We start from the raw sequence: 13,357 nt of genomic DNA on the forward strand, positions 1-13,357 counted from the left end.
CAGGCACCTCGTCATCCTGACAATGGAAGTCTGGATCCGCCAGGCGCCTGGACTGATGTCCCTCTCAGCGAGCCGCTGAGACGACCGCTCCCCGCTCCTCCACAGCTCAGCTAGGGTTACCACCTTTTCTTCAAGCCAAACCCGAACACTTATGCAGTGTACAGCATTTTGTTTTTTTAAGGGTGAACACTGTGGACTCTGGTTTAAAGAGGAACTCTGATGTAAGGGGGTTTCTGCTCATCAAGGCTCCTACTAACTTTAGAGTTCCCAGCATTCCCCCTTAAATCAGGGTTCAGAAAGACCCTCTTACATCAGAGTCCACAGGGCACCCCTTACATCTGAGTCCCCCTTACCTTAGTGTACTCACTCGCTCAGAGGCAGGAGAGAGAGAGAAGGAATGGAGGGGGGAGACTTCAGTCACAGACATTGGATGGTGAGCTTACTCACCCGAGGATGGAGGCTCAGGCATCAACACCTTTCATCCACAATGTATTTGCTGGCTGCTAAGCTTCACATTTCTAGTTCACCCATCCCTTTTCTGAGGCACAGAACACCGGGGATTTGAGTGTGGGTGAGAAGACAGAGGGGTAAGGGTGGGAGGAGCAGATTGAGCCCTCTCTCCTCTCATGTCCATGTATGGGGGTGGGCAGGGCAGGACTTACCATTGGGCTTGACTGGGCTCAAGCCCATGGGCCCCACCCAATAGGGGGCCCACCAAGATACATAGCCGAGTGTACCCGGCTCGGCTCCGCTCACAGTTACTGGGCGTGACTGTGAGCCGAGCCGAGTACACTCGACTACTCTCAGCTCCGTTCGGGACTGCGAGAGGACCCGAGAGCCACCGAGATACACAGGACTCTGTATCTCGGCAGCGCCATTTTTAAACTTCGAGACTGCAATGACAAGCCTGCAAATGACAAGGCTGCAATGACACTGGACAAGGCTGCAGATGGATGGGCAAGGCTGCAGATGGACACTGATAAGGCTGCAGATGGATGGGCAAGGCTGCAGATGGACACTGATAAGGCTGCATTGATGGGTATTTAAATGTAAGTTTTTTCCTTAAACTTCCCTCCTAAAAGTTTTTTCCTTAAAATTCCCTCCTAAACGTGGGGTGCGTGTCATACGCCAGCACGTGTTATACACCGATAAATACAGTAAGGTATAGAAGGCAGGGCCCGAAAGTGACTCAAGCCCAGGGGCCCCCACCACCCTAAGTTCTGCCCTGGGGGTGGGGCCCGTGTACACACTTATGTACTTGGTGATTGTGGTACTCAGTTATTTGTGGAACTGCAGTCCATTCTTAATAATGTGTCTGAGTTGCAGCCGGTCTGAAACCTGGACACAAGATTCAAAACCTGGACTGTCTGGGTCAATCCCGGACAGGTGGCAACCCTAAGCTCAGCTCTCCAATGAGCAAGGAGGAGCGGAGAGCTGCTGGTTGACAGTCCTCAATCCATCGACGGTGTACGATCGCTCGGTTCTCAGTGCAGACACACCCGGGTACTGATGCTGCATCCACCGAGGTAAGTATAAACCTGTAAAAAATATATATTCCTTTACTTCTCTTTTAAACAGCGGGACCAAGTAAAAGGTCTGCGCTACCTTTCTGTGAAGCCTTTTTTTTTTTCTTCGTTTTCTGATAATCAGAATGTTTTTTTTGTCGCTTTCATATTTACTATCATTCATTTACAGGTTGATGACCTGAATTCCTGGGTTTTAACACATATTAAGAAAAAAGAGTGTGTTGTTTTCATCCCACAAGAGTCTGGAAAAGAGTAAGTACATCATCTGCAACAAAGTTCTTTAGTTTTTTTTTTGGGGGAAATTTTGTCTGAAAGTGATAAAAGATCCTTCTATATATGATTATATAGATCATTACTATATATTACTACAGACATAGCTGGTCACAGATCGGGGTGAAGAACCAATAATAGTTGTCCTTTACCATGTGATCAGATGTTTCCAATCACAGCTGATCACATGTAAACAGACTTGTTCTCTTATCGACATTCCTCTCCTCCTGCGCTCATACCTCCCAACGTTTTAAGATGGGAGCGATGGACACCAATTAGCAAATGTATGTAGGCATAGGACACACCCCTGTCACACCCCCTCAAAGGAGAATTATACAAAAAAATATGAGTTAAACCCACAAGTGTTTTATTTTTACCACTACTATTCCTTTATATTGGCTTTTGATGTTTACAAATGCAGCAATTTAGTAATTGGATGAAAGGTTTGGCATCGGGAAACAATTTTTGAAAGATAAAAAGTGCATTTTATATACAATTATATGGATCAGACCAAAATATAGGAGGAAAAATGAGGAACAGAGGGACTTTGTTCCAAATCAAGCACAGTCCCTCAAAATCAGGGACAGTTGGGAGGTATGCATGCTGTGTCTGTGTGAGGAAAGGAGAGGCGTTAACTGGCAAGCCGCTCAACTTGTGGTAAAAACAAGGTTTACTTGTGGTAAACACATACCAGCCAGGAAAGTCCAAAGTAAACACACCGGGTAGCGGCGACTGGAGTCCTGTGGAGACATCTGGCTCTAATCCAATGTGTAAACAAGCAAGGACCCACCGAGAAGATGGCCAATCTGCGTATTCCACAGTACCTGGAAGTGATGTCATCGGCAGCACTGCGGACCGGGGGTGGTGATGTCACCGCCAACCTGGAGTGGGATGTGGGAGTTGACCCGGGGTCACTCTCTCACCAATGGGATGACTCGTTTTAAAGCTCCTCACTTCTTTATCAAATCCGAATAGGTGAGGGAGCAAGGGAATCAAATAAGCACTACAGATCACATGGGGAGAAGGAGGGACCGACTTATTGGTTCACAGACCCATCAATCCTTACACCAAGTGCTGTTCACAAATACTGAAGTCTAATACACACTGCATTTTTTTTTCAACACAGCTCCAATCTGAGCTGCTGTACTAAAGCCTAGTATACAAAGTTGTTAATGTTGGTCAATATTGGCTGGTTCAATAAAAAGAACGGACGACATTCGGCCCGTGTGTATGGCAGCCTATCGGCCAGCTTCTCTCGGAAGCGCATGTTGGAGAACCAGCAGCTGACTGGCTCCAAATCAGCACTCTCAGTCAAATGATGTAATCGGTATTGCTGAAACTTGGCTTCAATCTTCACATGACTGGGCTATTAATATTCCTGATTATGCACTCTTTTGGAGAGACAAGGTAAAAAGGAAAGGTGGCGGAGCCTGTGTCTATGTGAGAAGTGATCTCAAAGCAAGTGTGAAAGAGGACCTGGTTGATGGAGAGTGTGATGAGTCTGAAGCATTATGGGTGGAACTGCGTAGGTTGGGCGTAGTTCAAAGTTAATCATTGGAGTTTGTTATAGACCACCCAATGTTAATGAGGAGGTGGAGACTCAGCACCTTGTAGAGATGGAAGGACTGGAACAGTGATAATAATGGGGGATTTTAACTACCCAGAAATTGACTGGAGTAATGGCACTGTTAAAGGGCAAAAAATTATAAACCTATTACAGGACAATTTTATGGTCCAATTTATTGAGGCCCCAACTAGGAATGAAGCTCTGTTGGACCTGGTAATCTCAAACCATGCAGAGCTTATTACTAATGACCAGATAAAGGAACACCTGGGTAGCAGTGACCATAACATGATTTCATTTAATGTTAGCGCTAAACAAGAAATACATACAGGAAAGATAAAAACACTTAACTTCAAGAGAGCAAATTTTCCAAGGATGAGGGCTGCTCTCCGGGACTTAGACTGGGAGAGAATATTGGCATCAATGGGCACAGAACAGAAATGGGAAATCTTCAAAAAGACTGTTCGGGACCTCACTGCAAAGTATATTCCCATGGGCAATAAGTTTAAAAGGCTAAAAATAAAACCTATGTGGCTCACGGCCAAAGTTAAAAAGTTATAAACAATAATAAAAGAGCTTTTAAAAAATATAAAAATGAAGGAACACTAGTGTCATTTAAATGTTACAAAGAATTTAACAGGATATGTAAGGCCCCTTTCACACGGGACGGATCCGTAAGGATCCGCCCCGTGATGATCTGCTTGCTCAGTGGGGATCGCTCCATTTATCCGCGCTGAGCCGGTGGATGATAGGGTGGTCCCGGCACACTGTGCCGGGACCGCCCTGTCAGCTCTCCGCTCTCCTCTATGGGGGATCGGATGAACATAGACCGTCTGTCCGTGTTCATCCGATCCGCTCTGCAGATGGATAGAAAAATAGGATTTTCCTCCGTCTGCAAAATCGGACCATTGTGGAGACGGACGATATCTGGTGTCTGAGGATGTTCATCCGCTGACCCCCGCTATCCCATAGGAATGCATGTATGTCCGTATTTCATCTGCAAATGGATGGATGAAATACGGACATAATGTCCACATGTGTGAAAGGGGCTTAAAAAGGAAATCAAGGATGCAAAATTTCAAAACGAACGACAGATTGCAAAACATAGTAGGACAAACCCCAAAAAGTTCTTCAAATATATTAATAGTAAAAAGGTCAGGTCTGAGCATGTAGGCCCTTTACAAAATAATCTGGAGTGGGTGACTTGGGACAAAGAGAAGGCTAACTTATTAAATACTTTCTTCAGCTCTGTGTATACAAAGGAGCATGGGGGAGCTCATGTCCATAATGGGGGTGGTAGTGACACAGCCCCAAATCCACAATGGCTCAAAAGTGATATGGTCCAGAAATATTTAGACAGAATAAAGATGGATAAAGCACCTGGATCTGATGGCATCCACCCACGGATCCTAAAAGAATTGAGCTCTGTAATTTCAGAGGCATTGTATCTAATTTTTAGGGACACATTAATGACAGGAATAGTACCACTGGACTGGCACAGGGCAAACGTGGTGCCTATATTTAAAAAGTCTTTACCAAGTAACTATAGACCTGTTAATTTAACTTCTATAGTTGGGAAGATACTGGAGAGTTAAATAAAAGACCACATAGACGAGTTCTTGCTGGAAAAAAAAAAATTTAAGCAACAGACAGCATGGATTCATGAAAGACAGATATTGTCAGACAAACCTGATTTCTTTTTATGAGGAGGTAAGTAAAGCCTTGGACAGAGGGGTGGCGGTGGACATGGTATACTTGGACAGAGGGGTGGCGGTGGACGTGGTATACTTGGACAGAGGGGTGAAGGTGGACGTGGTATACTTGGACAGAGGGGTGTCGGTGGACGTGGTATACTTGGACAGAGGGGTGGCGGTGGACGTGGTATACTTGGATTTTGCAAAAGCTTTCGATACAGTTCCGCACACACGGCTCATGTGTAAGGTAAAGTCTACAGGTTTGGAAATATCAGTTTATAAATGGATAGAAAACTGGCTAAAAGACAGAATTCAGAGAGTCGTGGTTAATGATTCTTACTCTGAATGGTCAACGGTGATCAGTGGTGTACCTCAAGGTTCAGTGCTGGGACCCTTACTTTTTAATATCTTTATAAATGATATGGGGTCTGGGATCAAAAGTAACATTTCTGTCTTTGCAGATGACACCGAGCTGTGCAGTGGAATAACGTCCTTACAGGATGTCTCCAATTTACAATCCGACCTCAATGCTCTGTCTAATTGGGCGACTATGTGGCAGATGAGGTTTAATGTTGAGAAATGTAAAGTTATGCACTTGGGGGCTAAGAATATGCATCATACAATTTAGGGGGAGTACAACTGGGGGAATCCATTGGGGAGAAGGATCTGGGGGTTTTGGTAGATCATAAGCTCAATAATAACATGCAATGCCAAGCTGTGGTTTCCAAAGCGAGCAAAGTCTTTTCTTGTATTAAGAGAGGTGTGGACTCCAGAGAGAGAGATATCATTTTTCCCCTGTTCAAATCATTAGTAAGACCTCATCTGGAATATGCAGTTCAGTTTTGGGCACCAGCTCTAAAAAAGGATATCGGGGAACTGGAGAAAGTGCAGAGAAGGGCAGCCAAACTGATAAGAGGCATGGAGGAGCTCAGCTATGAGGAAAGATTAGAGGAACTGAATTTATTCTCTTGAGAAGAGGAGATTAAGGGGGGATATGATCAAAATGTTCAAATATATAAGGGGTCCATATAGTGAACTTGGTGTTGAGTTATTCTCTTTACGGTCTACCCAGAGGACACGGGGACACTCTTTACGTCTAGAGGAAAATAGATTTCATCTCCAAATACAGAAAGGTTTCTTCACAGTAAGGCCGCGTACACACGGGCGGACTGTTCGCTCAACTTTGTCCGCTGAACAGAGTTTCAGCGGACAGTCCGCTCGTGTGTGGGGCTTCAGCGGACAGTTTCAGCGGACAGTTTGACGAACAAAGTTTTTCGGAAATTCCGAAAAACTGTCCGCTGAAACTTGGTTTGAGCGGACAGTCCGCCCGTGTGTAGGCCACTTTCGAAATGAGCAAACTGTTCCCGCTCGGAGGAAAGTCTGCTCATTTCGAGCGCGTCTCCAGGTAGGCGGGGCCCGCGAAGGAGACGTCGCGGGCCCCGCCGCCTGGTATGGACTTAAAGGGGAACCCCAACGCCGAAAAAAATCGGCATGGGGGTCCCCCCAAAGTCCACAACAGACCCTTGTCCGAGCACGCTACCCGGCCGGCCAGGAAAGGGGGGCGAGCGAGCGCGCGTACCAGGCCGCGTGCCCTCAACATGGGGGGTGCCTTGGGGAAGGGGGGGCCGCGCGGCCCCCCCACCCCAAAGCACCTTGTCCCCATGTTGATGAGGACAAGGGCCTCTTCCCGACAACCCTGGCCGTTGGTTGTCGGGGTCTGCGGGCGGGGGGCTTATCGGAATCCGGGAGCCCCCTTTAATAAGGGGGCCCCCGGATACCGGCCCCCCACCCTATGTGAATGAGTATGGGGTACAATGTACCCCTACCCATTCACCTGTAAAAAAAAAGTACCCAAAAAAAAAACACAACACACGAGATAAAATATTTTATTGCACAGCTCCGGGGGTCTTCCGTCTTCGGGGGTCTTCTCGCCGGACTCCTCCGCTATCTTATTGTAGCTCTTTTGCTAGCGGAGGAGTCCGGTTTTCTTCCTCCCCGCCGCCGGCCTCTTCTCCCGACTTCGGGGGTCTTGTCTCCCTCTTCGGTTCTTCTGCCGGGCCACCGCGCCTTCTTATAGCTCTTTTGCAGGCGGTGGCCCGGTCTTCTGTCGCCGCCGCCTTCCGTTCTTCTGCCGGGCCACCGCGCCTTCTTATAGCTCTTTTAGAGGCGGTGGCCCGGCCCATGTGACATATACCATGTGACACCGCCCCATTGTCACTATATAAGTGGCCGCACAGCGCGGCTCTGGCATTCCGGCCGGAGAGAGCGACGTGTCAACATCTCCTGGAGAAGAACAAGAAGAAGAACGGAAGGCGACCGGAAGGCGACAGCGGCGACAGAAGACTGGGCCACCGCCTCTAAAAGAGCTATAAGAAGGCGCGGTGGCCCGGCAGAAGAACGGAAGTCGGCGGCGACAGAAGACCGGGCCACCGCCTGCAAAAGAGCTATAAGAAGGCGCGGTGGCCCGGCAGAAGAACCGAAGAGGGGGACAAGACCCCCGAAGTCGGAAGAAGAGGCCGGCGGCGGGGAGGAAAAAAGCCGGACTCCTCCGCTAGCAAAAGAGCTACAAGAAGATAGCGGAGGAGTCCGGCGAGAAGACCCCCGAAGACGGAAGACCCCCAGAGCTGTGCAATAAAATATTTTATCTCGTGTGTTGTGTTTTTTTTTTTGGGTACTTTTTTTTTACAGGTGAATGGGTAGGGGTACATTGTACCCCATACTCATTCACATAGGGTGGGGGGCCGGTATCCGGGGGCCCCCTTATTAAAGGGGGCTCCCGGATTCCGATAAGCCCCCCGCCCGCAGACCCCGACAACCAACGGCCAGGGTTGTCGGGAAGAGGCCCTTGTCCTCATCAACATGGGGACAAGGTGCTTTGGGGTGGGGGGGGGCGCGCGGCCCCCCCTTCCCCAAGGCACCCCCCATGTTGAGGGCACGCGGCCTGGTACGGCTCGGGAGGGGGGGGCGCGCTCGCTCGCCCCCCTTTCCTGGCCGGCCGTGTAGCGTGCTCGGACAAGGGTCTGTTGTGGACTTTGGGGGGACCCCCACGCCGATTTTTTTCGGCGTTGGGGTTCCCCTTTAAGTACATTCCAGGCGGCGGAGCCCGCGACGTCTCCGTCGCGGGCCCCGCCTACCTGCACACGCGCTCGAAATGAGCGGACTGTTGCCTCGTGTGTGGGCGAGTCCGTTCATTTCAAAAGTTGCGCGGACTTAGTACGACGAACAAAGTTTGCCGTATTTGTCCGCTCAAAAAGTGCCGTGTGTGGGCGTGTTCGTTCATTCAAAAGTTTGAGTGGACTGTTTGACGAACTTAGTTTCGGCAGACAGTCCCCGCGTGTGTACGCGGCCTAAGAGTTGTGAAAATGTGGAATAGACTCCCTGCAGAGGTGGTTCTGGCCAGCTCAGTAGATTGCTTTAAGGAAGGCCTGGATTATTTCCTAAATGTACATAATATAACTGGCCTCCCCCCTGTCAGAACGCAATCGTTCAGCAGGGGACATTGGGTACATTAGTACAGCGACTCTGAAGACATATGTGGTATATGTTTACAGACCCTCTTTTTTACCACAAGTGCTGGGATATTTTTGAGTGTACAGATGGAAGTGACCTACTTTTCTACCTAAGACTGTATCCTTTTACAAGACCGTGTTCTTATTTCACGGTTACACAATTAATATCTTTTAGGGATTTCTTGGAAGCAAGATTTATTTATCCTCCCATCCATTTAATTTTGGTATATTTATTGACACTTCCCATTTACCAGTGCACGGCACACAAGTATGTTTTGCTTTGCTCACTTCCATTTCTCCAGTGGAATGCCAGCAGCACGGGGCTGGGGTGTCAAAGATTTATATAACTATTAGCCCATTCAATGGTTTGGTGCCTTTGGTCTCGTTGTGGTTCATTTGGTTTGTAGTCCCATCAGTGCCGCCTATCTGTGCAGCCTATGAGTGCCCATCAGTGCAGCCTATGAGTGCCCATCAGTGCAGCCTATGAGTGCCCATCAGTGCCGCCTATCTGTGCAGCCTATGAGTGCCCATCAGTGCAGCCTATGAGTGCCCATCAGTGCAGCCTATCAGTGCCCATCAGTGCAGCCTATCTGTGCCCATCAGTGCAGCCTATGAGTGCCCATCAGTGCAGCCTATCAGTGCCTCCTCATCAGTGTCTATCAGTACAGCTGATCAGTGTCCATTATTGCAGCCAATCAGTGCAGCCCATCAGCGTAGCTTCATCAGCACACATCAGTGAAGAAGAAAAATTACTTATTTGCAAAATCCTATAACAGAAACCAAGAAAAACATTTTTTACCAAAAAGTTTTGTCTTTTTCCGTTTGTTTAAAAAATAAACACCACAACAGTGAATAAATACCATCAAAAGAAAGTTCTATCTGCCTAAAAAAAACACACAATTGTCATTTAAAGTGAAGTGTGGCAATGCTGAAAGCTGAAAATTGGCCTGGGCAGGCAGGGGATGAATGTTCCTAGTGCTGAAGGGGTTAAGGCTCAGTTCAGCTTTGCAGCTGGGTTTTGCACATAGGGAAACCCATTCATTTTAATGGCCTGCCCTACCCAAAGAAATGCAGTGAAAAAAAGTTACCCATTTTTGAAATTGTGCCTCACCAAACTACATGGTTCTGCGGCACCATTGGGTTTGGCATGTGTGAAAATGCATGGGGGTACTAATAAGAATTAATGCCACCCCGCAAGCATCTATTAAGTTGTAGCCTGTTTTCTTTGCAGGTCAGGAATGTGAGTGATTTTGCATGTAGTGCCTATCTGCAGAAATGTGAAGCCTAACTTATTTGCTTTTAACATCAAACTCGAAGCTTCCAGTCTACACAACAATAATGCATTCCTTCTGTGGTGGCCTAAGCACCGTGCCATAAATGTGTCTCTGGGATTCTGTAACCTCATAAAACCCTAAGTCTCCGCTCAACTTCCTGTAGCTCCATCCGTTGTTTCCTGCAATGGGTGTTGGCTGGGCAGGAGTCCATCCAGCTCCTCACATACTGTGGATATGCATAAAGAAAGGTCCCAAACACCAAACACCTATCAAAGCCATTAGTAAACATGTGAAAGCAGCCTCAGACAGCTTCATCCTAAGCCACGTCCCCAATGTGTTTCACCCCGCCCACTGGACTTAAAAGTATTCTGAAGGATCACGTTTTTTTTTTTACTTTTATGCATTCTATGTCATCGGCAGCACTGCAGACCAGGGATGATGACACCAGCCCATCCAATACTTACCTGAGCCCCATCACGATCCAGCGATGTGCATGAGAACTTTGGTCTCTATGGACTCTCCCTCCTCATTGGCTGAGAAAGCGATGGGAGCTATTGGCTCCCTCTGCTGTCAGTCACAGCCAGTGAGCCAATAAGAAGAGAGGAGGGGCGGGGGCCTAGCTGTGGCTTTGCGTGTGAATGGACACGCACAGCAGTGGCTCAGGAGCAAGCTTGCTTGAGTGCCCCCATAGCAAGCTGTTTGCACCTGGGGCACTTGGCAGGAGAGAGGGGTGAGAAGTGCCAGAAGGGGGCCCAAAATGAAGAGGATTGGAGCTACTCTGTACAAAACTGCTGTATATGTAACATGTTTGTTATTAGAAAAAAAAAAAACTTGTCTTTAATATCGCTTTACGATGATTAATCAGGGCAGGGTGAAATGCGTTGGAGGTATGGCTTTGGCTGAAGCTGGCTGAGGCAGGTTTCACTTGTTTCCTTATGGCTTTGGTAGGAGTGCATTGTTAAAATGGGAGTCCCGTTAATTATTATTTTTTTTAAGTCAGCAGCTACAAATACTGCAGCTGCTGACTTTTAAAATAAGGACACTCACCTGTCCCAGGGTCCAGCGATGTCGGCACCCGAGGCCGAACCGCCCCTCGGTCCTCTGATGCTGCTGCCGCCGCCATCTTTGGTAAGGGAATCAGGAAATGAAGCCTTCACTTCCCTATTCCCTACTGCACATGTGCGAGTCGCGCAGCGCAATCCGAATGGTCCCTGCAGTCTCTGAGACCCTTGGGAGTCTATGCCCGGAAGTGGGTGCAAATACCTGTCTTAGACAGGTATCTTCACCCCCCTCCCCCCTGAAAGGTGCCATATGTGACACCGGAGGGGGGGGGGGGGTTCCGAAAAGCGGAGATTCAATTTTTGTTTGAACCTCCGCTCTAAAGACCTTTCTCTATGCATATCTATAGTAGGGTTCAAATTTTCAAGTCCTGAGCTACTAGCCAGGCCTTAAGAGCTACTCACCACCAGTTGCCCCATCCCTAATTCCGCCCCTAAACACAAATAATAATTACCCCCAGCAAAGATGTCAGTGGATGTCATTATAACCCCCAGCATTGGAATCAGTGGACGTCATAATACCTCACAGCATTGGTGCCAGTGGATGCATTAATAACCCCCAGAATTGATGTCAGTGGACGCATTATTAACCCCCAACATTATTGCGAGTGGACACATTAATAATGTCCAGCATTGATATCAGTGGAAGCATTAATAACCCTAACATTGGTGCCAGTGGACACATTAATAACCCCCAGCATTAATGTTAGTGGACGCATTAGTAACCCCCAGCATTAATGTTAGGGGATACATTAATAACCCCCAGCATTGGTGCCAGTGGATGCCATAATAACCCCCAACACAGATATCAGAGGACGCATTAACCGCTTCCCGACCACCTCATGCCAATATACTTTGGCAGAAGGGCACGTACAGGCAGAATCACGTACTTGTACGTTGCCCTTTAAGTGGCGATGGTAACAGTGTTATCAGAGGACACATTAATAACCCCCAGCATTGATGTCAGTGGACACCTTAATAACCACTAGCGTAGGTGTCAGTATTATTAATGCCTTCCCCCAAATTGGTGGTCAGTGGCGTTGCTATGGGGATGTGGGCCGTATCAGAATGGCAACCACCAGAGGGGTGACACCACGGCCAGGACAAGGGGGGTCATGAAGAGATGACAGCGTGGGCAGTGCTGGATAAGCTCTGCCCGATGGTGGTTGAACATGCACATTGATAAACAGATCACTGCCGAGGTCAGACCCTGCAAAGTGCCCTTGCAGAGCTGCAGTGGGGTGCCTTGTGCTGGAACGCTCCCTGTGCTCCTACACTCAGCACTAGTAGACATCGGTTACACTTCTCTATCAAGCAGAGAGAACGCTCCCCGACAGATCATTTCTAGTCTAGAAACTGGCACCAGTGCTGGCGGTTATTATTGTGGAAACTGGCACCAATGCTGGGGATCATTGCAGAAACTAGCACCAATGCTGGCGGCTATTATTGCGGAAACTGACACCACTGCTGTAGGTTATTATTGTGGATATTGGCACCCAGTGCTGTATTGTGGACTAGGCACTAGGGCGGCACTTTGCGGGGGGGGGGGGGGGAAGCCCCCCCCCCCTCAGCTTTCACTTTGTTTCTCCTATCTCCTGTTTTATGAAATAGGGATGACTGTCTGATAATTAACCCTCTGTGTCCTGTGTGCTAAGGGAAGACTCTGATTTTTCTTCTCTGCATCAATCAATGGTATTTAACACCTTAGGCTACTTTCACACTGAGGCACTTTGCAGGCGCTATAGCGCTAAATATAGGGCCTATAAAACGCCTCTCCTGTCACTCCAATGTGAAAGCCCGAGTACTCTCACACTGGGGCGCTGCACTGGCAAGACGCTCAAAAATGTCCTGCTAGGCTAGCAGCTTCTTTGAGGCGCTTTGAAATCAATGGGCAGCCCTGGCAAAGCGCTTTGCAGGTGCTATTAACCCTTTTTTGGCCGCTAGCGGGGGTTAAAAACGGCTCGCCCAGCGGCCCGAAAAAGTGCTGCAAAAACAGCAGTAAAACGCTGCTAAAAATAGCGCCGCCCTCCCACGCCCCAGTGTGAACGTGACCTTAGTGTTTGCTTGTATATATGTGGTAACCTTTCATAGCTACCTGTATTGCTAATGCAGCCTTCTGACATATAAAGCAAAGTGTATTTCTGATCATAGATCAGTCTGGACTTTATTACCTATCCTGCTGACTACATTAAGCCCAGATTCACACTGATGCAGGTTAGAAATTGTGTGGGTTCAGCTGAACTCGCACAATTTCAAAATGGCAATGTAGTCTGACTTCGGGGGGGGGGGGGGGGGGGGGGGGGGGGAGATTTGAGAGACATCTTTGCAGGTTCATGCACAGATGTCTATACAATCACACCCAAAGTCACCAAAAGTAGTACAGGAAGTACTTTTGGGAATCTTTGAAGCGCCACAAAGTCGGAGTCGCACCAATTCGGACGATGCCATTGCTGCCAAATCAG

General features: G+C 48.1%; 1 protein-coding gene across 2 annotated transcripts in view; it reads left to right on the plus strand.

Annotated features, from left to right (window-relative positions):
* LOC143927233 (transient receptor potential cation channel subfamily M member 2-like) overlaps positions 1–13,357 on the plus strand; it is a 228,756-nt gene that overhangs the window by 44,614 nt on the left and 170,785 nt on the right. For both annotated transcript variants that reach the window (XM_077451228.1, XM_077451229.1), the window contains exon 3: positions 1,696–1,778. In XM_077451228.1, coding sequence (XP_077307354.1) covers positions 1,696–1,778 — 83 coding nt within the window. The remainder of the gene's footprint in view (positions 1–1,695; positions 1,779–13,357) is intronic.

Source organism: Lithobates pipiens, unplaced genomic scaffold (assembly GCF_037356315.1).
Source record: "Lithobates pipiens isolate NorthernLeopardFrog02 unplaced genomic scaffold, aLitPip1_a1.2 Scaffold_23, whole genome shotgun sequence".
In the NCBI taxonomy this organism is placed as follows: Eukaryota; Metazoa; Chordata; class Amphibia; order Anura; family Ranidae; genus Lithobates; species Lithobates pipiens.